Raw genomic sequence first — 27,118 nt, forward strand, 5'->3', positions numbered from 1 at the left:
AAAAAAAAAAAAAAAAAAAAAAAAAAAAAAAAAAAAAAAAAAAAACCCATGATTTTCTTTATTAACATGAAAAAATTGACAAAATCCAACACCCATTCATGATGAAAAAAAGTACTCAACATAATAAGAACAGAAGAGAACTTCCTTAATCTAATAAACAGCATCAGTGGAAAACTCACAGCTAACCTGAAGAAAGACTGAATGATTTCTCTCGAATATCAGGAAAAGACAAAGATATCTACTCTGGCCACTTTTATATAACATTATAGTGAACATTCTAGTTAAGATAGTCATTCATGAGAAAGAAATAAAAGTCATCAGATTGGAAAAGAAAACTAAAACTATCTCTGTTTGCAAATGATATGATCTTGCATATAGAAAATCCAAAGGAATCTAGTGGATTCAATTTAAATAATAAACACATTCAGCAATGTTTCAGGATACAATATCAATATACAAATACCAAATCTACACACCATCAATGAAAAATCCAAAAATGAAATGTAGAAAACAAAACCATTTAGAATACCCTCAAAGACCTAAAATACTTAGAAACGAATTTAAGAAAAAACGTGCAAGACTTGTACACTAATAAAACATTGTTGAAGGTAAAGATGGTCTAAGTAAATGAAAAGATATGTCCAGAGATTGAAAAATTTAATTTTAAAAAAAATTATTTATTTATTTTTTGAGATGGCGTCTCATTCTGTTGCCCAGGCTGGAAGGCAGTGACGCAATCTCGACTCACAGCAACCTCTGTCTCTGGGGTTCAAGCCATTCTCCTGTCTCAGCCTCCTGAATAGCTGGGTTTACAGGAGCCTGCCACCACACTTAGCTAGTTTTTGTATTTTTAATAGAGAAGGGGAAAAAACTTAATATTGGTAACAGATATCCAACATTGTTTGATAGAAGTTCAGCATTTAAAATCCAAAATATACGTCATCTTGAAAATGAAATAACAAATATATGTAGGCAAATATATAGGCCAAGAGAAGCTGGAATATGCAAACCCAGTAGCTGACAAGATAAAATTGAAGGAAAAATTTCAAAAGGAATAAAGACAGACTTTATGTACTGGTAAAAGCAATGATTGTTTTCATCAAATAACATCAGTTTAAAATATATTAACACAGTGACTGAATTCTGGGGAGCAACAGATAAATCCATAATTGCAGTATTAAACCAAATACCTCAGAAATATGTAGACCAAATTGGTAGAAAACATACAATACAAGGAAAGATACAGAAGATTAGAATAATAACCAGTAATAAGTTATAATGTAGATCGTGGTTAAAAACATTTTCAGGAACTCAGAAGAGCTGGAGAGAGAGAATGTGGAATAGCAAGTATCAGAATAGCTGATAAAACAACAAGCCCAAATGCAAGTAATAGTCAAGTGTTTAATCACTAACTGTGAAGGAAGAAGCAAGAATCTCAAACTGGAGGTAGCACTGACCTCAAGTTAAATCCACTGTGCCCCGTGAGCGTATGCACCAATTACGGGTCAGGTAGATTATTACTAACGTAATGGCTATCTCACTGTTGAGGGAGCTCTGAGCAAAGACTTTTGCAGTTTTATAGACCTGGGGGTTGGGGTGAGGTCTGGGGAAAGGTTAGAAGTGGAAAATGCCTGAGTGCTGAATGAGTCCGAATGCAGAAAAGTGTCTTCAAGATCCTCCATCAAGAATAATTCCAAATGGAGGGCCTGGACTAGGAATGCAGATGAGCATGAGAGCATGGCTGGCCAGGGAGCCGAGTTCTTGAATGCAACTCCCTTCAGAGACTGCAGTGCACTGGCCCTGTAACCAATCTGGTGTGGGGAGGGCAGCTTTCCCTCAGGAGGCCTGCCAGCTAAAGCCTTTATAATGGCTTGTGGTTGTACCTGAAAAATCACAAAAAATTTTTGACCATGGGCTGAAACTCTCGAACATACAATTCAAGGCCAAACTGAACCCTGCCACTTAGTTCTGTCACTGACTAGATATGAGATCTTGAGCAAGTTATTTAACAGTTCTATGCATGAGTTTTTCTATTTGTTGAATGGGAATATGCTTGGTAAAGGAAGTATACTGATATAATATATTTTATCTACAGAAAGAAATATCAGACACAGTGTTATACATTTGTTAGCACTTGTTTAGATATATACATAGACACAAATACACATGTATCCATGCATATATATATTATGAATATATCTGATGTACATATATACTATTATACATTTTTATCATATATGTGTTTATATATATACACTCTTACACAAACAAATGATTTCTGTACCCAACAAATGCACATACACATTCTTTCAGATTTAAATGAAATATTTACAAAATTTGGCCATTTGATATGCTGCACTTCATCTCTGTGTCAGTTCACTTCCCATTGGCTAGAATTCAGTCACATGGTGACAACAGAATGATTTTGAAGTGCATTCTTGCTGTGTAACTAGAGATAGAAGGAACCCATTTTTGAACAGCTAGCATCTCTTCTGTAGTCTGCCTCTTTCTAGTTACCAACTACTATGCATACCCTTTTTCAACACACATATTAACTCTTTCACCAACAGAAAAAATAGAAAGTTTCACTAGTTATGCATTTCAAAGTCCAGAATTTTAGAGGATATACCCTCCTCCCCATCAAGAATGAGTATGTATATTTCTGGTCTGCTAACATAAACAGCAGAAATATGGTTATTTGTTGCTATCCTCTTACACGATACACAATAGCAGAGCCAGGAGTAGGCTATTACAATGAAAACTCACACTAAGAAAAAAGGACGAAATGGAAAAATTATAACCATTGATTCAGAGCAACATTGCTGTTTTGCTGGGCTAGTATTATTAAAAAAACCTCCACCCTAACAGTACTGGAAGTTTTAAAAATTAGATCTTAGATCTGTTTTTTGGGAGGAACACCTGGCTCCACTATCTGGGAGGTTTTGTCTTATCTTTTGACCTGGCGGACAAATGTAAGAACACTGGAGATTATGTTCCCTTTGAAGGGTGAGGAGTGTGGCACAATTTCTTTTGGCTTGAGAGTTCAATAAGCGAAAACTGTTTTTAGAGCATAATATTAGGTACTTCAGTGGTATAGATGCTTCAAAAACATAACAGAATTTTTATCTATTTGTTTTCAGTATCTTCAATGAGGCAGCAACCAAAGCCAAGGTTTTGTTGTAGACATTGTTTTTAAGTCGTTTATTATTTCTGTGCTTATTCCTTGTGCCCATCTCTCTCTTAATGGAGGCTACTTTAAGGTCTTCTAAAAAAGTAGGCTTGGATGGGGAGGCCAAACTTTTCATCAGACCTTTGCCATAGGGTTAAGTGCCTCTATTTACTGAGAAGACTTTCAAGTCCTTTCTTGCTACATGGGATAAGGAAGTACTGGGCTTTTTATAACCATGTCCCACTTTTCTAGAGCCTCTCTATCCCCTTTCTTTTATACTTGAAAACTGATCAACTTGAATCAGTTAATAATATATTGCTACAAACAAGCAGCACTAAGCAAACAAAACACAATAATGTTCTGGCTCTTTCCAGCTACTTTCTATGAAGTAGCAAGTTTTCTAGGCACTTGATCTGCCTTATAAATTATTGCAGGCAACTAATGTATTACCACTAAAATAACCAAAAAAAGAAAACCTGCTATCTTTATAGCCTGTGATAGTATTTCCTTGCCACGCCCTGTTTGGCTGCTAAGTCAATGGCACGTATTTTAGGTTTTGGTTATGATATCATGCCATTTCTAATACGAATTATTTGTTATTGCATCTGAAGAACAAATTTGTAAATGACATTATGTAGGGAGCCAGTTTTCTCAAAACTGTTTCTCAAGACTGTATACTAAGCTAGTATCTTTAAACTTTTTTTTGCTACAACCCAAAACAAAAAGCACAATTTATATCATTAAATAAACAGACACAGACATAAACCTGTATGCATACACATGGATACCAGATGGGCCAACACTATGTCATATCTAAACTGGGACTATTACTGTCAAACCCATATGTGTGGTATGGGTATCTGAAATTCCCTTTATGATGCTAAATTGATTTTTCACATGAATTTTTAAAAATTTGCTTGAAAACTGCTGAGTATTTTGTATTTTGGTATTTTTAGTAGAGACAGGGCTTCACCATGTTGGCCAGGGTGGTCTTGATCTCCTGACCTCTTGATCCACCTGCCTCGGCCTCCCAAAGTGCTAGGATTACAGGCGTGAGCCACTGTGCCCGGCTAACTGCTGAGTATTTTGAAATGGTATTTATGACAGCTAGGTTAGTCCTTTGAGACATTAGATTGATAGAAATTTTATATCCTGATTTAGTGTTACATTTATTAAAGAGTTTTAATGATTAAAAATAAATAATAAATACCATGTATTATATGATAATCATGTTTCATTTAAAAGTACATATGTATCTTTTCACTTACAATTTATCCCCTGTAGTGTTAAAGTATATTTCCATTTGATCTAACTTTAATAGTACTTAAAAGAATTAACAATAAACAGTGGAAACAACATTAATCTTTTTAATATCTGAAGGAGGTCTTTATTATTATTATAATAACTACTGATAAGAGATGCAACTTTACAATTGGAGTACTGAGTTTTCTTTTTAAAAAGAATGATATGGGCCGGGCGCGGTGGCTCAAACCTGTAATCCCAGCACTTTGGGAGGCCGAGACGGGTGGATCACGAGGTCAGGAGATCGACCCCATCCTGGCCTACACGGTGAAACCCCGTCTCTACCAAAAAATACAAAAAACTAGCCGGGCGAGGTGGCGGGAGCCTGTAGTCCCAGCTACACGGGAGGCTGAGGCAGGAGAATGGCGTAAACCCGGGAGGCGGAGCTTGCAGTGAGCCGAGATCGCACCACTGCACTCCAGCCTGGGCGACAGAGCGAGACTCCGTCTCAAAAAAAAAAAGAATGATAAAGGCATTGTGTAATTTCCTAAAGTTTAAAGTATTGTGAAAGTGCATCTTAATGTTGGAAGGGTAACAAATCCTAAAGTTGATTAGTAAAACAAAATATAATAGCATCACAGTTCTTTTTAAAAAAAACCCTAACTACAAAGAAAATACAAATTTGGAAACTTAAAAATTAAGGATCTATTTGTTTCTTTGTATTTATGCCATACTCTCTGAATTTATAATTTTTTTTTTTTTTTTTTTTTTTTTTTTTTTGAGGCCAATTCACAGGACGCCATATGAACATAAAACTGTGTGGAAGTTCCTGAAAACAATTCCAAATTTAACCTCTCAACTAAATGATAAGCATCTGAAAACACTTAGTAAGACCGTCTTTTCCGAAACCTGGTTAAAAGGCAGCACAGGTAATAGACTAATGTGGGAAAAATTTGGCGAGCTAAAATGCAGGCCACTATTTTGAGTTCTTTATCATTATTATGCTTAAAATTTCACTTGACAATTTCAGTTGATGTGGTAAAAATATACTATTTGGATGTATTTCATTTGTAAGTTTATAAGTAGTGAAATGAATAACATCTCACATTTTAGTACTTAGAGTTTAAGATATACAATAGTGTTTCCCTGCCTGGAGCATGACTCAGAATTACTCAGTGATCACATTGAGACCCATATTGTTAGGTTTAAACATCAGAATTTCTGGTTCAGTAGGTATAGGATGAGGCCTCAATTTCATTTATAATACCTCAGGTAATGCCACCAGTGCAGGGACCACACTTTTGGAACCAATATCTGAGATACACATTTAGTAACAATATAGTGTTGATTTTCATAGGTGAGACAGCAGACGGTCAACATGATTATTTGACTGAGTCAGGTACTAATCCAGATATAGGGAAAAAAGCCTCTCTGGATAGATTTTCATTTCCCAATTTTAGTTTTTGGTTCCTTCACGAAGGACTTAGTGGATATATTAATAGACTTGTTATATTTTCATTATGGGGGTAGGCATATAATTTAATACATTCTTTGTGTCAGAAGCATCCCTTTTTGTTCCTCAGAAAAGCAAATGAAGGAAGATATTGCTATTATTATTCTCCACAGATGAGGACCCCTGAGGCACAACACAAATATCACACAGAATATTCTTGCTTAGAATCGAGTTTCAAACACACTTCAACCAATTCTAAACTTGTTCTCTGTGTATTATGTCACTGTTAGTACAAACTGGTTTATCAAGATCATGACGTTTAAAACCTAACTGGAATTTTAAAGAATATATGTCTATTGAAATAATTTACGTATTTCCAGCATTTTCCCTCAATGATCTTCCCTCATAATTAGTTCTATTTAATCTGTGATCAAGCAATGAAAAATAAATCAAAGGAATTTTAAAGGGGATAAAATAATTTTGAAAGGAAATAAAGGACATTCAACATCACTTTGCCATTAGATTGAGGATAGTAATTAAAAATTAATTTGTTTTATAAATCACTGAAAACATATTTATAATGGTAAAAAGTATGGGAACAACCTAAATGTCCTTGAATAGAAGATTGGCTACACATATTTTGATATATCTATTCTATAGAATTCTAAACAGTGATTAAAAAGAATGAGCTAGATTTATATATATTGTTATAGAAACATTAAAGACAGTAAATAGAATTGCAAATTATATTAATAACACATTTAAGAAAAAGTCTAAATTTATACACACACACACACACACACACACACACACACACACATATATCTTTTTAAACTATACAAGTGGGTCCAGAAGGACATTCCAAAAGTACATATTTTTTAAAATTGTTGCCTTAGTAGAGGGGAGTGAAACTGAGGGGTGATAAAGGGCTAAAATTAACTTTCTCCTACATATATTTGAGTTCGTTTTATTCTCTCACAGTAAATGTTCATTTGTTAATATTTGTAATTATACATTTTTTTCAAACATTTTCTAAAATTAAAATTAGAAACAAACGTTTAATTCTGATGGCACCTTAACTCAGGTGATTGATGATTAAAATATGAATTTTCAATCTTTCACAAGTGTCAGGCATTCCAACTTGCATTTCAATAGGGTGTACTTTCAACACTTAAAAATTAGGAGTCTCTGTGTTTACACCTACCTGTGTCAAAATCCCTCTCAAGTTTTTAAAGCATTTAGTTCTGACAGCTCAGATCTGTTTCACTACCAAAGAAGTCAACTCATTAAATATCTGAACTTTGTAGATTTCGTTGTTCATCCAATTTAATAAAAAGGCCCAACTAGGTGTCTGTCTCTCTCCTTTTTCTTTATTCATGTATGTGTTTCCCTCCCTCTGCTGTTATTTAAACTATTCCCTCTAGTAGCCCCTCATCACCAGGCTGCTGACTTTCAATCTGCTACTGGGGCTTCCATTTCTCTGGTGCAATTCCACACAGCTGTTTGTACCTTCTGGTCTTTTTTCTGGCCACTAGTTCTTAAAGCCTCATTAAGAAAGCTCCCTAAACTTACCATTATTCACTAAACCTCTTGCTCATTCAGTTTTTATAAACAATCAAACAGTAACAGGAAAACAATATTATACTTCTAAGTAGTAAATAAAACACCTTATGTATCTCTAAGTTAAAATGCTATAAAAATATGATTACTGTATTATTATTTACTGACTATATTAATATTACTATATATGAGTACATATATTAAAATTACTGTATGTAATATATTTTACATTTAGTCATCTCTCCATATACATGTGTAGGTAGATACAGTTCACTGAAGTCAAATGGAAGAATTTTTCATTAGATTACATTTTTATGGCCTGAACTAGGGGCATTTTTATTATTGATAACCTAAAGCTCATGAAAACTAAAAGAACTGCCTGTTTAGTTACAACCTGTAACAATATCCCAGATCAAATTTTTATTATCTAGCTTTATGTTAATATTAAAACACATTTCTATAAAATATGTTTTTCTCTTTTATATCTATGTCACCTTTACTGTTTTCTTTGTGTAGTCCTTTGTCTTACAGTATTATTTCTCTTCTATTTCTTTCATTTTATTTCATTCTGAACCCACTTTTGTGAGGTTGTATCTGAAAAACTCCATAAATCCTCATTTTCATTAAATTTTATATTTATTTTTAATGCTGAAAATATTTTTATATTACTAAACTTCTAACATTTCTTTAACCTGCATATATTTTGTTTTCTGTTGTGGTTTGTATTTTATTTAACAACTAAAAATATGGTAGCTAAATCTCATGAAATATGTAGTGGGCATCTTTTCTAGACATAAATTAACCATAATTCAAATAATTTATTCTTATAATAAAAGAAATAAAATCTTTAGCTGAGATTTAGTATAAATCAAGAGAAAAAGGAGATCCAAGAGAAACCCAGGAAAGGAAGGCTTCACTGCTGAATTTTACCAAACATTTTAAAAAGAATTATTTTTACATTCTTTTACATTTTACAATCAATTATTCTTACATTCTTCCAAAAATTGAATAGGAGGGTATACTCCCAGACTAATTTTATGAAGCCAGCATTACCCTGACACTAAAGGCAGACAAGATAAATGAATTCAGTAAAATTGCAGGATACAAAATCAACATACAAAAATTAGTAGTGTTTCTCTACTAATAAAATATTCAAAGAGGAAAATAAGCAAACAATTCCATTTACCAATAACAACAAAAAATCTAACCAAGGAAGTGAAAGACCTGCACACTGTAAAGTAGAAAATATTGATAAAAGAAATTGAGAAAAATAGTAATAAATAGAAAGCTGTGCTTTCTATGCTCATGGGTTGAAAAAATTAATATTGTTAAAATGCTCATACTAGTCAAAGCAATCTATAGATTCAATGCATTCCCTATCAAAATTCCATGACATTTTTCACAGAAATAGAAAAACAATTCTTAAATTCATATGGAACCACAAAAGAACCCAAATGGCCAAAACAATTTTTTTTTTTTTTTTTTTTTTTTTGAGATGGAGTCTTGCTCTGTCGCCCAGGCTGGAGCGCAGTGGCCGGATCTCAGCTCACTGCAAGCTCCGCCTCCCGGGTTTATGCCATTCTCCTGCCTCAGCCTCCCGAGTAGCTGGGACTACAGGCGCCCACCACTTTGCCCGGCTAGTTTTTTGTATTTTTAGTAGAGACGGGGTTTCACCGTGTTAGCCAGGATGGTCTCGATCTCCTGACCTCGTGATCCGCCTGTCTCGGCCTCCCAAAGTGCTGGGATTACAGGCGCCAAAACAATTTTGAGCAAAAAGAACAAAGCTAGAGGCATCACACTCTCTGATTTCAAAATACATTGAAAAGTGATTATAATAAAAACACAAGGCAATGGCATAAAAACAAATATGTTGATATGGTAAGGCTTTGTATCCCCATCCAAATCTTATCTTGAATTATATTACCCATAATCCCCCCAAAACCCACATGCTCAGGGAGAAACCAGGTGGAGGTAGCTGAATCATGAGGGTAGTCACCCCCATGCAGTTCTCATGATACTGAGTGAGTTCTCATAGGATCTGATGGTTTTATAAATGCGCTGTTCCCACTTTGCTTGATTTTTGACAAAGGTGCTAAAAACACTCAGTGGAGAAAGGACAGTCTCTTTAATAAATGGTGTTGGAGATAAATGGTGTTTGAATTTATAAGTGATGACTTACAGTATCTGTAGAAGAAATTTCTAAGCAACAAAGTTATCAAGATATGGCCTGGCTATTTCTAACAACCTTGCTAGACTTCAGATTTGCTTGAGGCCTGTAGCCTCTTTCTTTTGGTCAATTTCTCCCTTTTGGAATGGGAATGTTTTTCCAATGCCTTTTTCCCATGCCTTTTCCCCATTGTATCTTGGAAGTAAATAGTATGTTTTGATTTTATAGGCTCATACGTGGGAGGAATATGGATTCAAACTCAGATAAGACCTTGGACTTGGGACTTTTGAGTTAATGCTGGAGCAAGTTAATACTTTTGGGAATTGTTGAGATGGGATAATTGTATTTTGGAGTGTGAGAAGGATATGAGATTTGGGGGCCAGGGACAGAATGATATAATTTGGACATCCCCTCCAAATCTCATGTTGAGATATAATTGGTTTCTGGTTCTTGGGGGTGGATCCCTTGTAACTTGGTACTGTCCTCATGATAGTGAGTGAATTCTCACAAGATCTGGTTGTTTAAATGTGTATGACACCCTCCCTTATTCTCTCTCCTGCTCCTTCTCTCTCCATATGATGCGTCTGCTTCCATTTTACCTTCTACTATGAGTAAAAGCTCCTTGAGGCTTCCCCTGAAGCTGAGAAGATGCCAGCACCCACCATGCTCATGCAGCCTGCAGAGCCATGGCCAATTAAACATCTTTTCTTTACAAATGACCCAGTATCATGTGTTTCTTTATAGCAATGCATAAATGACCTAACACATGCTGTATTATAGAAACTCATAACTTAGATATAATGAACAAGTTGAGATACAAACTATCATAGTTGACTCAAAAGAAGGATAACTTGAAGGATAACTAAAATAACGTATTAAATTGGTAATTTAAAATATTCTCACAAAGAAAATCCCTGACCCACATGGATTCATAATGAAGTCTGTCAAATATTTAAAGGAGAATTTATAGCACAAGTATTGAACAGTTAAGAATAAAAGTTAATTTATAAAAATGAAATTAAGAAATTCAATTCAATTTGCCAATAACATCAAAAATATAACTTGCTTAGGAATAAATTTTACAAATGAAGTGCAAGACTTGTACATTGAAAACTATAAAACGTTGAAATAAATTAGTAAATAAATAGAAAGTAATTCAATGTTCATAGATCTACTAATTAATATTGATAAGATAACAATACTATTTATATTGATCTATAGATTCAACATAATCCCTAACAAAATACCAATTGCTTCTTTTTGCAGAAATTAATAAACTGATCTTAAAATTCATATAGAAATTTAGGGGATGCAAAACAGTCAAAACTTTTTTGAAAACAAATGATAAAGTTGAAGGACTCACACTTCTCTATTTCAAAACTACTACAAACCTATAGTAACATAACAGTGTGATATTGGCATAGATATATATAGAGAGAGATAGATCAGTGGAACAGACTGAGTCCAGAAATAATGTTTTAACTCAATAGTCTATTGGTTTTAGACAAAGTTGCCAAGACAATTCAGTGGTGGAAGGAAAACTCTTTTCAACAAATTATGCTTGGAGAACTAAGATGCTAGATAATGAAGGTAGACCTTACACACTTATTTATTTACACCATACACAAATATTTACCAAATGTGAATTGAGGATATAAATGTAATAATTAAAACTATAAAACTTTTAGAAGAAAACTTAAGAATCTTCATAATCACAGGTTAAGCCATGCATTTTTACACATAACACTGACAGTACAAGACACAAAGAAAAAATTGAATAACTTGGACCTTAAAAAATTAAAATATTTTGAGCTTCAAAGAATAGAATCAATAAGGTAAAAATGCAGCCCTTGAAATGGAACACAGTAGTTGCAAATCATATATCTAGGGTCTCATGTCCAGAATGTGAAGAACTTGTAAACCTCAATAACAAGAAGACAATTAACCAAATTTAAAAATGAGTATATTAGCTGAATAGATACATTTTCAGAGAAGATATAGCAAATAAGCACGTGAAAATGTCCAATGTTATTGTCATTAAGCAATTCCAAATAAAAACCACAATGGCATACTAATCCATCCCCACTATCATGATTAACATATAAAAGAAAGTATTAAGTGTTGATATGGATGTAGGGAAGTTGTAACTCATACATTTCTCTTGGGACTGTAAGATGAAGCCACTTTGTGAAACAGTTTGGCAGTTCCTCAAATATTAACCATAATGTTACATTTGCCTGGTGTATTAGTTCGTTCTCACATTGCTAATAAAGACATACCTGAGACTGGATAATTTATAAAAGAAAGAAGTTTAATGGACTCACAGTTCCACATGGTCAGGGAAGCCTCAAAATCATGGCGGCGGGTGAAGGGGAAGCAAGACACGTCTTACATGGTGGCAGACAAGACAGAATGAGAGCCAAGTGAAAGGGGAAACCCCTTATGAAACCATCAGATCTCATGAGACTTATTCACTACCATGACAACAGTATGGAGGAAACTGCCCCATGATTCAATTATCTCACACTGGGTCCCTCCTACAACACATGGGAATTATGGGAGCTACAATTCAAGATGTGATTTAGGTGGGGACACAGCCAAACCATTTCACTTCTGGCCCCTCCCAAATCTCATGTCCTCACTTTTCAAAACCAATAATGTCTTCTCAACTATCTCCCAAAGTCTTAATTCATTTTAGCATTAACTCAAAAGTCCACAGTCCAAAGTCTAATCTGAGACAAGGCAAGTCCCATCCACCTGTGAGCCTGTAAAATCAAAAGCAAATTCCTTACTTACTAGATACAATTAGGGTACAGGCATTGGGTAAATACAGCTGTTCCAAGTGGGAGAAATTGGCCAAAACCAAGGGGCTAAAGCCCCATGCAAGTCCAAAATACAGCTGGGCAGTCAAATCTAAAAGCTTCAAAATGATCTCCTTTAACTCCATGTCTCACATCCAGGTCACACTGATACGAGAGGTGGGTTCCCATATCTTGGGTGGCTCCACTCTTGTGGCTTTGCAGGATACAGCCTCACTCCCAGCTACTTTCATGAGCTAGTGCTGAGTGTCTGCAGTTGTTCTTTCCCATCACATCATCAGGCTGCAAATTTTTTGAATTCTTATGCTGTTTTCCTTTTAAAACTGAATGCTTTTAACAGCACCCAAGTCACCTCTTGAATGCTTTGCTGATACCCTAAATCATCTTCCTCAAGTTCAAAGTTCCACAGTCCTCTAGGGCAGGGGCAAAATGCTACCAGTCTCTTTGCTAAAACATATCAACAGTCACCTTTTCTCCAGTTCCCAACAAGTTCTTTATCTCCATCTGAGACCACCTTAGCCTGGATTTTACTGTCCATATCACTCTCAGCATTTTGGTCAAAGCCATTCAACTAGTCTCTAGGAAGTTCCAAACTTTTCCACATTTTCCTATCTTCTTCTGAGCCCTCCAAACTGTTCCAACCTCTGCCTGTTACCCAGTTTCAAAATCGTTTCCACATTTTTGGGTATCTTTACAGCAGCACCTCACTCTACCGGTATCAATTTACCTTATTAGTCTGTTTTCAAGCTGCTAATAAAGACATGACTGAGACTGGGTAATTTATAAAAGAAAGAGATTTAATAAACTTACAGTTCCATGTGACTAGGGAGGCCTCACAATCATGGCAGAGGGCAAAGGGGAAGCAAGACACATCATACATGACAGCGGGCAAGAGAGAATGAGAGCCAAGAGAAAGTGGAAACCCTTTCTAAAACCATCAGCTCTTGAGAGACTTACTACCCCATGAACAGTATAGGGGAAACTGCCCCCATGATTCAGTTGTCTCCCACCAGGTCCCTCCTACAACATGTGGGAATTATGGGAGCTACAATTTAAGATGAGATTTGGGTGAGGACACAGTTAAACCATATTACCCCAGAATTCCACTCCTAAATACACACCTAAGAAATGAAAATATGCATTAATGCAAAACTTATATACAAATGTTTATAGCAGTATTATTCACAGTTGCCATAATGTGGAAAAAGACCGAATTTCCATCAGTGAGTGAAGGAACTTTTAAAAAGCATGTACATATCATTATAATAGAAAAGTTTTTGGTGAAAAAAGTGATGAAGTACTGATACATGCCACAATTTGTGTAAACCTTGAAACCATTATGATAAATAAAAGAAGCCAGTCACAAAAGGCCACATGTTTATGATTGCTTTTATATGAAATCTCCAGAATAGGCCAATTCATCCGGACATCAAGTAACATAATGGTTGCCACCTTTGGGACATGGGGTAAGGGACATTATTGCTGATGTGTAAGAGTTTCTTTTGGGAATGATAAAAATATTCTAACATTAGATTGTGATGAGATTCAACATATCTTTACATATATGAAAAATCAACAGAATTGTGCATTTTAAAAGGGTGAATTTCATTGAATTGCATCTTAATAAGCCTTTTTAAAAATTATAAAATTCATATAATGTTAATCTTTTAGAGTGTACAATTCAGTGACATTTAACACATTCAAAATATTTTGGAACCATCACAGCATCCAGTTCCCCCAAATTTCTACCATCCCAAAACAGAACCCCTTGCCTATTAAGCAATCACTCACCATTCCCCTAGACCCTGGTAGCCACTAGCCTGTTCTCTGTTTCTATGGTTTTATTTATTCTGAACATTTTGTATGAATGGAATCATACCATATGTGACCTTTTGTGTTGAGTTCTTTCACTTAATATAGTGTTTTCATGGTTTATGTGCATTGCATTATGTACTTCATTGTACTTCATGAGCTGTTAATTGTTCCTGCAATAGCTGAAAATATTCTCTTATGTAAGCTATTTTTAAAAATGCTTTCAAAAACTCAATTGGAGACCAATGGACACCACTAATGCAAGCCAGCTCCTAGAGATCTCTGTGACTGAAGTCAATTTCTTTTAATAAATTTGTTTAGTATGAAAAGAGAAATACAAAAGTTATTTTAAAAATCCACTAGCAGTGGGTTAGCTGAGACAAACCTTTTCGTGAAATGATTTAAACAAAGTTAAATAAAATGAAAAATTAGCATATCAGAGACATCAGTATGCCACCGTTGAATATATCATACATGTACACTAAACAACTTCAGAAATATGATTTACCTGTGTTTTCCCACTCCCTTCAGAAAGCACCTTTGCATAATACACTGTGTGGAATTCTGTCATATGAGAAAGAAATTTATTTCTTATAGATTTTCTATAATCTCTTATATTAGAGTAACAGTATTTTATGATGTGTACATTCCTTTTACTACCATTAATCCTTTCATAGACAATCCTCTCAGCTGTGCAGGACAGAGCTCACTGTCCCTTTCTTATGTTTGAGGACTCTGAGTTTCAAAATCTTACTAGCTGTACACTAGTGAAGGGGTAGAACCAAGCCTTTTGAGTCTGGGTCTTCTGAAGCCAACTTTTAGCTTTATTTTACCCTTTTCCATGAATTACATTTTTCAATGAATAAAATTAAACTACAATGTCAAGGAACCATGTTTATTAACATGCATCATCAAACAGCCTTCACTAGAATAATATGTGACGTTAATTGATACAGGTTTTGATGGGTAATCTAAAATATCTTTGCTGAAATGCTGGCTTATGGCTATTGCTTTTATGATCTTTTCTACTGTGAGAACAGTCTTGCATGGTGATGCTAATTCTCTCCCTGTTATCTGTTATCAGTAGAATGACTCTTGATGTAATATGTCCTTTTTATGGCACTGGCCTGAATTTAATGTTCAATGTAAATTTCAATCTTTTAAATATCTGCAAAATAGACTCTTTTTATAAAAGTGGCACCAATAAGAGAGTTAAGATGATTTTTTAATGACAAAGGAAAATAATAAATATGTGTTTATTTTAAAACTTAAAATAGAGCATTGAAAAATGTGATTATATGGCACATTATAAATAGAACAAAAGTCAAAAGAAGATGTAAAATAAACTTCTAATAAGATGTATTGGCTAAAAATCTTGTATTTTATGGGAAAATGAATCAAATTGTCACTCAGTTATGTACCCATAAGGTGATACAGTTTTATCCCCATGAAATTGGAGATTTAGTAAAATTGATACATTTAGGATTAAAATGTGGTATGACTTAATATTAGAATCACAGTGAAGATTTCAGAAAAATATTTTGAGTTATTATGTACTTCAATCAAAATCTAAGCTGGACAACAAACATGGAAGAAATAAGATTGCATAAAATTTGTTGGTGTATTTTAAGGTAGATATTTTTTAACAAGTTTTTTTTTTTTTTTTAAGTAGCCACAGGGACTGTTAAATGTTAGTGTCTGAAGTAAGTTAAAATAACCTTTTCACTGGAGAGAACCAAAGGTTTGACTTTAATAGTCAACAATTCATATTTATTATCAGAAAGAATGACTGAAGAAACCAACAATTTGAAACCTCATATTATTGTTTATGTAGATTATTATCAAGATTAACTGGCTTATACTAGAAATCTTGAAAAGCCAATTCATCTGGTTATCCGGGTATGTATTTTAAAATCAGTAAAATGTGGAGAAACCACCTGGACTTTATATGTCTTAAGAATTGATATTTAAAAAAAAAAATTAAAAGACCTCTCTGAGATTTTTGTTTGTTTTAGTAGAAGGGCTTTTCATAGCAAATTTTAAAAGCTTAATGGTATACAACTTGGAGTCAGAAAAAAATACCTTCTTTTGGTGTTGTAGGTGCTTCAATTTATTTTCAGAGGTAAAAAATTCTTAGCTCTTCCACCTGAATACCTAGGGCTGTAAGAACCATAATACTTTTTTCAGGCATATGGGGACCTCTTCAACATCCCAAAGCTATTTGTTCCTCCCCGCTCCTAGCAGGGCTAACGCTAACACACACATGCTCTTGATCTGAAACATAACTTAATCTGCAGTGGTCAGACATAATAGTTACTCAAAAAATAGCTGATATGTGAATCTATGCATTAACTAGTATTGGAAGTAATTTCCAACAATGTAACCTTTAATACACAGTACTGATCTAAAGTTCGTTCAGGAACAATATATTTATTGCTAGATGATAATCTGAAATAGATGTAGTTCATGCATTCTTCCAGATAAACTAATGATTATCATTCAATTATAATGCTGAATTCTAAGGCCACATATCAAGGTGCCATTCTTTTGATCTTCCCATGTAAAAGTGATTTTTAAATTCTTAGAAATAGTCTATTATGCTTGGTAAAGTGTATTCTATTAATTAGTTTTGTGAAAATCTTAGTTATTTTTATATTAAATTGTAGACTTTTGGGAGAAATATATTCAATGTTATTGAGCCTTTTTGTAGTTACTAAATCCTGTGACTGATCATATTTCCTCCCTTTAAAAACTATTTGATTTAAAATATATACGACATTGTTTTGATATAAATTTTAAAACATTGAAATGTTTTAAAAGTAAGGAAAATGGAGCTGAAATTGTCCCCGTATCCAGTATTACCTCCTTGCAAATATATAGAATTTCACACAATATATTTTGTAATTTAATGTTATTTTTGTCTTCATCAGTTTTTCCTATAATATTTATCTTCATTATATTTCATTAACTTTTTAAACAATATTGTCTGTATTTTTGTATGCTCACAAAATAAATCCTTTTAGATGACAAATGAAATCCTTTACTGAAAAAATTCAAAGGCTTTGATTTTAATATGTATTATTATGCATAATAAGAAACTGTTTTCATTCTCTGGAAATTTTTAATGTAAATGTAAAATATTTGAAGAAATTATAAAAAATATATTAATCTGTATATATTTTTGAATCTGACTTCAAAATGATACACGAGGCTTAGACATACATGTGTCATTTGATAACTATCTTAAATAAATATAAATCAAAAAGCATTTTCATTATTACTTCAACTATAAAAGCACAAATTCAGTAAGTACTTTAAATCTTGGAAGAATAACTTGAAAACTACAATAAGTAGTGTAAAAAGTGAGGATGAATGTGACTGAACTTGAAGAAACTGTGGGACATAAATGAAAACAGACTCTTATCAGCACATAGGTCCTCTACATGTGGATGTGATTACACAGAGATGTGTAAAGTCTTAGTGATATCAGTATGGTCTTGAAATACTTAAATACCCTTCAAGACAAATTATACCTTCAACTTAACCACAAGTCAATGAATACATCCTATGATAGGATCTCTAAAGACCATGTATATGTATATATAGCCAGAATATATATGCATATATATAGCCAGAATACTCCTATAGTAACTCTTAAGTACACAGTGATGGTCAGCAAGTGATACAATACTAAATACTTACTTGGAGCTTAGCCAAACAGTTGGATGGATAAGCCATGAACAACTGAAATTCATGATTACATTAAATAAGAAACACAGTTTCTAAACTGTCCAATATTTATTATTCATGCTTGCTGTTTGGAATCAGGCATAACTACATTAGTTTTGAACCAAACAATGTTAAAATAGTCACATGCTTATACAATTACTTACAGGAATAACAAGAGTTAACTATATTTTAGGTACCTTCACATACTTCTTTAATATTTTGACTAACTAGTATGTTAATAGATGTCCATTCACTAGGTCATATATTTTACAAGTCTAAAAAATTCATATTATTATCCTAAAAAACAACAGGCAATAAAAAGGTTTAATTATCATAAATTCCTATAAACTTTGGGAATAAACTTTTAAAGTTAAGCTCAACATTCACCTAATTGAACTGCTAATATTTCTGTAAACACCACTTTTTTTTTGGTCATACAGATATTTTATACTTGATCAATCTTTTTAAAAAGGTAGTACATATTTTCCTATCATGAATACTGTGGTCCTGAATATATATTTACAGTAACTTTTACTTGTATTTTGGATTATTTATTTGTGACAGATTTCTAAAGTTAAAAGTAATGAATAAAAATGCGGGAATATTTTAATATCTCTTGATACTTGTCTACAAATGATAGGGAATGTATCATCCCACTGTTACATGAGAATGCCATTATTGCTGCATTATAAATTTTAAGGCTTTGGTAATTCAAATGTTGAAAATCACCCTCTCCCCATATTTGAGAGTCACTACTGGCTCTGACTGTCCCTGCCAAGCAGGCTGCCCCTTTTCTTTCTCTGTCCTTATTTTTGGTGTTTCCTGCCACTTTTCTGTTGAACTCCAGTGTTCTCTCTTGGATAATGTATTTGAGGTATGGTTTTCTCATACATTGTTTTTGTTCTTATAAGTGGATAAGGTGTCTATGAGATGTCTCTAGTCAGTCATTTTGAACCAGTCATACCTCATTTTAAAAATTAGTATTCCTTTTATTCTAATTGAATACTCTGTAATTGGTTATTTAAAAGATAATTCCCATTTTAAGTGCTCTTCTAAGTATGTCCTAGCCTGCTTTCAAGTGAATTCTTTAAAATACTTTTTCCTGTACTCTGCTTCTGACAAACCGGGTAATTCACTGTTCTTTATCAACCTTCCCAGCTTGACTGAAGACCATGAAGTACTCCATGTTACCTGCTTCTGTGTCTTGTTCATTTGATTTCCTAACATACAAATATTTTTCCTTCCATTATCTGTCAATCAAAATTGTATCTACATTTCAAGATCCATCATAAATGCTTCTTTTTCATGAAGTCATTCCATATCTTTCCCATCAGGCACAATTTATTTCTTCTTCAGACCTTCATATCATTGTAGATACTCATTTAGGGATGTTTGCCTTGTGATGCTTCTTGTAATTATATACTTTGTAATTTCCACAATACCAGAAGAGTATTTGTTTTTATTTTGGAACAAAGAGTATCAATATTTGAAGGCAGTTTCAATAGAAGCTTTGAGCTCAAAATAGAATGAAATAAATTTCTTTACATCCCTTCCAGTTAGCTGTATAATATTTACATATTTGCTTTTTTATTCTCAAAATAAATATTCACTTTTTTTGCATATTGTCTTCTACAAGTTATTGCATTAGTCTAAGCAAGGTTATTAGACTTGTGTCTTAAAATAACTACTCCTGGTACCTTAGAAGAGGAAAAATTAGACCTATGTGAAATAATCCCATTTCCAAAGGTTCTTTAATATAATAAAAGCTATGAAGAGGCCATTTATTGCTTTGTTATCTTATCTCTGCAACCATTTAGACTTTATAAAGAGATTCCATAAATTAATCCATCTGGCTTAAAATTTATATAACTTTCCTATATTTCCTAGGCTTCCATATAAGGGCCTGAGAAAAAAAATTGACCATCAAAGAGTTTTATTAGTGTTTCTTTTTCTTTTCTTTTTTTTTTTTTTTTTTGAGACGGAGTCTCGCTGTGTCGCCCAGGCTGGAGTGCAGTGGCCAGATATCAGCTCACTGCAAGCTCCGCCTCCCGGGTTCACACCATTCTCCTGCCTCAGCCTCCTGAGTAGCTGGGACTACAGGCGCCCGCCACCTCGCTTGGCTAGTTTTTTATATTTTTTAGTAGAGACGGGGTTTCACCGTGTTAGCCAGGATGGTCTCGATCTCCTGACCTTGTGATCCGCCGGTCTCGGCCTCCCAAAGTGCTGGGATTACAGGCTTGATCCACCGTGCCCGGCCCCATCAAAGAGTTTTATCTTATTCCTCAATAGACAGAATTCTAAGGAAAAAAAAAAATAGTTGATCTTCAAATATTTTATAACATTCTTTGGAGAGAAATACTATAGAGAATCATTAATTAAGCTTTCATTTATTCGACGAGTGTTTTTGCTAAATGTCTAAAATTATCCAGGCTCTGTGATGTGAGCTGGAGATACAGAGAGCAGTCAGAGTTTCTTCTCTCAAGAGGTTACAGTCTATTGACAGAGACTGAAAACAAAGAGTGCCATGGCAAAAATTCTGTGAAGAAAGGTAGCAGATGAGGCCTGTTAATTAGGCTGGATGAGGGCAGGGCTGAGGTCAGAAAAGGCTTCCCTGGTAGATAGATAACACTTAAACTCAATTTTATAGGGCAAGGAGGGATTTGCCGCTGACAATATGACCTTATTCATCCAATTATAGTTCCTTGAAACTTTTAAGTCCTTCTAGAACAGCTGATTTTAGCTGAAGGTCTTTGTACCAGAGAGTGGGAAATCTTTAGCAAGATTCACAATCATGCTTGCTTTAATCAAACTTTGTAATTGGCCTTTAACTTTTCAAAAAGTCACTATCAAAATGATTAAACTTTCCCTAGTATTTTTAATTCTTTTGTAATGCCTTTTGTTCATTAATAAAAGTATAGTTAAGAGCTATTTTCAAATATGGGGTCCTGCACTAGGAGATTTCTCAAGTCCTTATAAGAATAGTTCTTTGACTTTTCATGTAATAGAAGCTGGGTATATAAACACTTCTATGAAACTTATTCCTAACCAACTTGATTTTGATAAATTCCTTTACTTTTGCAGAGTCTGGGAATCATTATTTAATGGGCTGGAAATCAGTATTATTTCCTTGTTATCTGATTTTTCTTAAATGCTTGTATTTTTCTTAAAAAATACATGAAATCATTTTATGTATTTTGAATGTTTGAATAAGGAATCCATGCTATTTGTTTCTTCTCACTGGTTAAATATTTCGAATGCTTATATTTATCTTGCATTATTAACAAATGTCTTTTTTCTCACAGTTCCTACATTTAATACCACTTTATGCTCTGTTAGTAATATTTTAATTGTTCTTTGAGAGCTTAACTAGATAGTAATCTTTTTTAGACAGTTTTTATAGTATTTAATAATTTGTCTATAAATTTTGGGATTTATGTCAAATATTCTTTGAATTCTATTTTGAGAAGCTTTTGTAAATTCAGTTTCTGCTAAATTTTATACTTTTCTCTGAATTCTTCATTTTAACTCCATTTATATTGTTAAATTTTTTGTTTGAATAAGGATCCTTTTCCTTTTTTATTATCCTCTAGTACATCTATACAGAAGTCACCCAAAATTTCATCTCACTCTGCATATATGTCTGAAATTTAAAAAAAAAACTTTTATTTTCAAATTTCTTCTAAAATAATTTTGATAGATTTATGAATACACCAACTATGTTAATTTAAGGAAATAATTGAGGGTCAATTTCTGAACTCTGTTACAAATACTGTATTAGTCCATTTTCACACTGCTATAAAGGAATACCTGAGACTGGGTAATGATTTATAAAGAAAAGAGGTTTAATTGGCTCATGGTACCACAGTCTGTATAGGAGCCATGATGCTGGCATCTGCTCAACTTCTGGGGAGGCCTCAGGAAACTAACAATCATGGCAGAAGGTGAAATGGGAGCCAGCACTTTATATAGCTGAGAGCAGGAGGAACAGAGAGAAGAGGGAGATGCCACAGAGTTTTAAACAACGGGATTTCATGAGAAATCTATCACTAGAACCGCATCGAGAGGATGGTGCTAAACCATTCATGAATGATTCACTCCCATGATCCAGTCACTTCCCACCAAGGCCCCATCTCCAACACTGGGGATTACAATTCAACACAAGATATGGGCAGGGGCACAGATCCAAACCATATCGAATGGTAAGAATTCTTTTAATTCTCATTGAGGTGTATAAGATCTATAAAACTAACATACATTTGTACATATATATTTATATATACATTTTATATATACACATAACTACATAAATACGCACATGCAAATTACATGCACAGAGCACTCCTATGTGTGTATGTATGTTTGTATGTATGTGTGTATCCTTCAGATGTTAGAATACATATGAAAACTTCCAGAAATTGACGTACTTTGTAACTTTTGATGAGTTACTTTATCATTCTGAGCCTTGGTTTCTTCATCTGAAATATGCACTAACAATGTATGATTTTCTGGGTTATTGGAAGAATTAGTGTTAGAACATGTAGCACAGTGCATGACAAGCATTTCATGCTTGGTATGTGATATTTACTCTTCATGGCATGTTTGGTATATATGAATAACAGGAATAGCTGTTTCTAGATTTAAGAAATCTAGATTAAAACGTTGCTTCTTAATGAGTCATTTATTTAGGAATAGCCCATCAACCCATTTGTCATTAAGATCTGAAAACATTAACTTCTATTTTATGGAGAACATCTAGTGAAAGGTATACTTACAGTTCTAATCAAGCACTATTATTTTGCTCAATAATTAACAATGTCTTTTTTACAAGTCTATTTAAAAAGAGACTTATTTGTAACATCTCAGGAAACTTACAATCATGGCAGAAGGCAAAATGGGAGCCAGTACTTCATATGGTTGAGAGCTGAAGGAAGAGAGAGTATGAGAGGGTGCCACATAAGTTGTTCTCTTAGGAACAAGTAACTCATACTACCAAATCTCTTTCTAGACTTGTTTTTGTATTATAATGTTTATATCTTAAACATGCATTCATAGGCAGACATATATTTACTTTTATTTTAAACTTTTTAAATGAACATATATTACTTTGTAATATATTTTTTAACTGAAAATGACACATGCTAAATAACACATTGTAGTCTTATTTTATCATAATTGAAATAATATCCCTAAGCAATGTATTTCAAGAATGAGACAGAGAGGGGAGGGGAAGGGAAGAAAGAGAGAATTCTATGTTAAATTACAAAGACTAGTATCGTCATGTGGAACTGCCACTGGTTGTCTTCAAATACTGGCTCAACCACTACTGGCTCATCAAGCCTGGGAAGGATGTTTAATTTTTCACTGCTTTCAGTTTCCGCAGTTGTAAAGTTGAAGCAATTATAGTGCCTGATTCATAGGGTTATAATATGTGTAGTAGTATAGTGTCTGACATATAATAAAATGTTCACAACCAAGAAAGAGTCAAACAATATTTGCTGTCATCTTGTGAACACTGATTTTTTTTCTCTAGTTTTTTTTTCTCCATTATATTTGCATAAGCTTCCATTTAATTGATATATCATAGCATCAGGACATTTCACCCCTAAACACTTCAGAGTGTATCTAGGATTCAATATTTGTTTCTGACACTTTATTTTTTAAGGCAAAATTTATATACAGTGATGTGCATATACATATATATATATATATATCTTAAATGTATCACTTGATGAGTTTAGACAAATACTGTATCCCAGATCCATAGCAAGCTATCGAACTTTACCATCACCCCAAAAGTTCTGTTTATACTTCTTCCCAGTCAGTCTCTTGTCTATCCCATAGGGGCAATGGCTCTCTCTCTCTCTCTTTTTTTTTTTTTTAATTCTCACTATGAATTAGATTCACATGAATAATTTAAAACTTTATAATGAAATTAGACAGCATGTACTCTTTTGTGAAAACTTTATTCCAATTAACATAATGCTTCTGAGATTTATCAATGTTGTATGAATCAATAGTTCATTCCTTTTCATGGCTGAGTAGTATTCCATTGCAGGGACATACCAGAGCTTCTTTACATATGTTCTTCCAGATGGACACCTGAGCTTTTTATAGCATTGAACTATTATGATAAAGCTGCTAGTAACATCCTTGTACAAGTCCTTTTTGGACATCTACTTTTATTCCCCCTGAGCAAATACCTAAGAGCTGAATTACTGGGACATAGTTTAGAAATATGTTTCATTTAAAAAACAAAAAAAAACTGCCAGATATTTTTGCAGAGTAATTGTATAATTTATACTCCCACCAACAATGTGTGAGAATTTTAGATGTCTCACATCCATGCCAATATCTGATTCTTTCAGTTTTTAAGCTTTTGGTTATTGCAGTCTCCTTCCTCTGTTTCCAAATAAATTCACTTATTCAAAAATTCGGATTTGTATAAGTATGGGTAATTCTTATTTTTTCTCGTGCCTTTTCAGTAAGTTTAATTTTGTAAAAGCATTTTTAGCAATAAATTCAGCATTTTATGAAATTAAAAAATCAATTTAGCTAAAAACAGTTATGTATGTACTTGTGCAAATCATTACAGTACTTGTAGCTTGCGATACAATTTCAGGGACTTCTTTACATTGAAATGCAAATATACTGTATCCCAAACCAACTGGAGTAAAGATAATGGTTTCAGAGAAATGTGTTGGATGATGAAATAAATAATCTGAATTATGATGAAGAAACTACAAAAGAGATTCATGTGAGATATTTGAATATTTATGCTTTTCATATTAAACACAGTTTTTTCTGAAGTGATATTATGTAATATGAGGTTTTTAACATTATTGTTAACTAATTTAATTACTATTATTAGATACAGTCTTTTCATCTACATCTTTAACATTTCACTAATTTAAATTGGCCAAAACTTTTAAGATAATCTTTGCATTGGTAAAATTTGGTTATGTATATTAGTTTTAAAATTCATTTAAACCCTTTAGTAGTAACTACAACAACATAAAATTATTACATTCAGTGAATAATTGACAAAATAACACATTTAAAATACATGTAGATAACTTAGCATGACAATCTTTGATCTGGACATTGATCCTAGGAATATATTACACAATGAATGCAACACTGGGACTAAAAATCAGTCCTCCTCCTGCCTCCTAGACTAGCACTTGATCCATTTATTATACAGGCATTCCTCAGAGAAATTTCAGGTTTAGTTCCAAAGCACTGCAACACAATGAATATCATGATAACGTGAGTCACACACATTTTTTGGTTTCCCAGTGCATATAAAAGTTATGTTTGCATTATCATGTAGTCTATTAAGTATGTGATTGCATTATGTTTAAAAATATATATACCTTAATTTATAATACTTAATTGCTTAAAAAAATAGTAATGACCATGTGAACCTTCAGTGAGTCCTAATCTTTTTCTGGTAGAAGGTCTTGCCTCAATGTTGATGGCTACTGGCTATTCAGGCTGGAGGTTGCTGAAGATTGGGGTGGCTGCAGCAATTTCTCTCTCTCTCTCTCTCTCTCTCTCTCTCGATGGGGTCTTGTTGTTTTTGCCAAGGTTGAACTTGAACTCCTCCTGGACTCAAGTGATTCACCCACCTCAGTCTCCCAAGTAGCTGGGACTTCAGGCATGCAACACCATGCCCAGTTTGACTGTGGCAATGTCCTAAGAATATGGCAACGAAGTTTTCTGCATCAATTGACTCTTCTTTTTACAAAAGATTTATCTGTAGCATGTAATGCTGTTTGATAGCATTTTACCCATAAAACATTTCAAAATTTGAGTCAATTCTCTCAAACCCTGCCCAACTGCTTTATCAACTAAGTTTGTGTTACATTCTAAATCTTTTTTAAAATTCAGTGTTCACAACCTACTCATCAGAAGTAGATTTCATCTAAAGAAACTGCTTTCTTTGTTCACCCATAAGAAGCAACTCTTTGTTTGGTTTAAGTTTTATCATGAGATTGCAGCAATTCAGTCACATCCGTAAGTAAGCTCCACTTTTAATTCTAGACATCTTGCTGTTTCCACCACATCTGCAGTTTCCTCCTCCACCAAAGCCTTGGACCGTCAAAGTCATCCTTGAGGGTTGGAATCAACTTTTCCAAACTCCTGTTAGTGTTGATATTTTGACCCCTTCTCATGAATCACAAATATTCTTAATGGCATCTAGAATAATGAATCTTTTCCAGAAGGTTTTCAGTTTACTTTGCCCAGATCCATCAGAATAATTATGTCTGTGGTAGCTATAGACTTATGAAATGTATTTCTTAAATAATAAAACTTGGAAGTTGAAATTACCTCTTGATTGATAGGTTGCAGAATGAATGTTGTGTTAGCAGGCAGGAAAACAATATTCAACTACTTACACAATTCCATCAGAGTTCTTGGGTAACCAGATGCACTGTCAATGAGCAGTAGTATTTTGAAAGGAGTCTTTTTCTGAGTAGTTGATCTCAACAGTGGGCTTCAAATATTCATTATAGAATGCTATAAAAAGATATGCTGTCATCTAGGCTTGGTTGTTCCATTTATAGAACACAGGCAGAGTAGATTTAGCATAATTGTTAAGGGCCCTAGAATTTTTGGAATGGTAAATGAGTAGTGGCTTCAGCTTAATGTCACCAGCTGCATGTCACAGTCAGCTGACCTATGTGTCACCATCACCAGCTGTATGTCATCATCAACCTCTCCTTTGAAACTTTGAAGCCAGGAATTGACTTCTTCTCTCTTTTAGCTATAAAGTACTAGATAGCATCTTCTTACGATAGAAGGCTGTTTCATCTACATTGAAAATCTGTTTAGTGTAGCCATCTTTATCAATGACCTCAGCTCATCTTCTGGATAACTTGATGCAACTTCTGCATCAGCACTTGCTGTTTCACCTTGCACTTCTATGTTACACATATGGCTTCTGTCTTTAAACCTCATGAACCAAACTCTGCCAGCTCTCAGCTTTTCGTCTGGAGCTTCCTCACCCTCTCTTAGCTTTCCTGAAATTGAATGGAAATAGAGCCTTGCTCTGGATTAGGTTTAGTTTAAGAGAATGCCGTGGCTGGTTTCATCTATCCAGACCCCTTAAACTTTCTCAATATTGCAGTGAGGCTGTTTTGCTTCCTTATCATTCGTGTGTTCAC

The 27,118-nt window shown here is 33.7% G+C and overlaps 1 protein-coding gene across 3 annotated transcripts in view; it reads left to right on the top strand.

Moving 5' to 3' along the window:
• Window positions 1–27,118, top strand: part of CNBD1 (cyclic nucleotide binding domain containing 1) — a 565,408-nt gene that overhangs the window by 331,461 nt on the left and 206,829 nt on the right. For all 3 annotated transcript variants that reach the window (XM_023222920.2, XM_023222919.1, XM_023222918.1), the window contains exon 5: window positions 5,195–5,340. In XM_023222920.2, coding sequence (XP_023078688.1) covers window positions 5,195–5,340 — 146 coding nt within the window. The remainder of the gene's footprint in view (window positions 1–5,194; window positions 5,341–27,118) is intronic.

Source organism: Piliocolobus tephrosceles, chromosome 7 (assembly GCF_002776525.5).
Source record: "Piliocolobus tephrosceles isolate RC106 chromosome 7, ASM277652v3, whole genome shotgun sequence".
NCBI lineage: Eukaryota > Metazoa > Chordata > Mammalia > Primates > Cercopithecidae > Piliocolobus > Piliocolobus tephrosceles.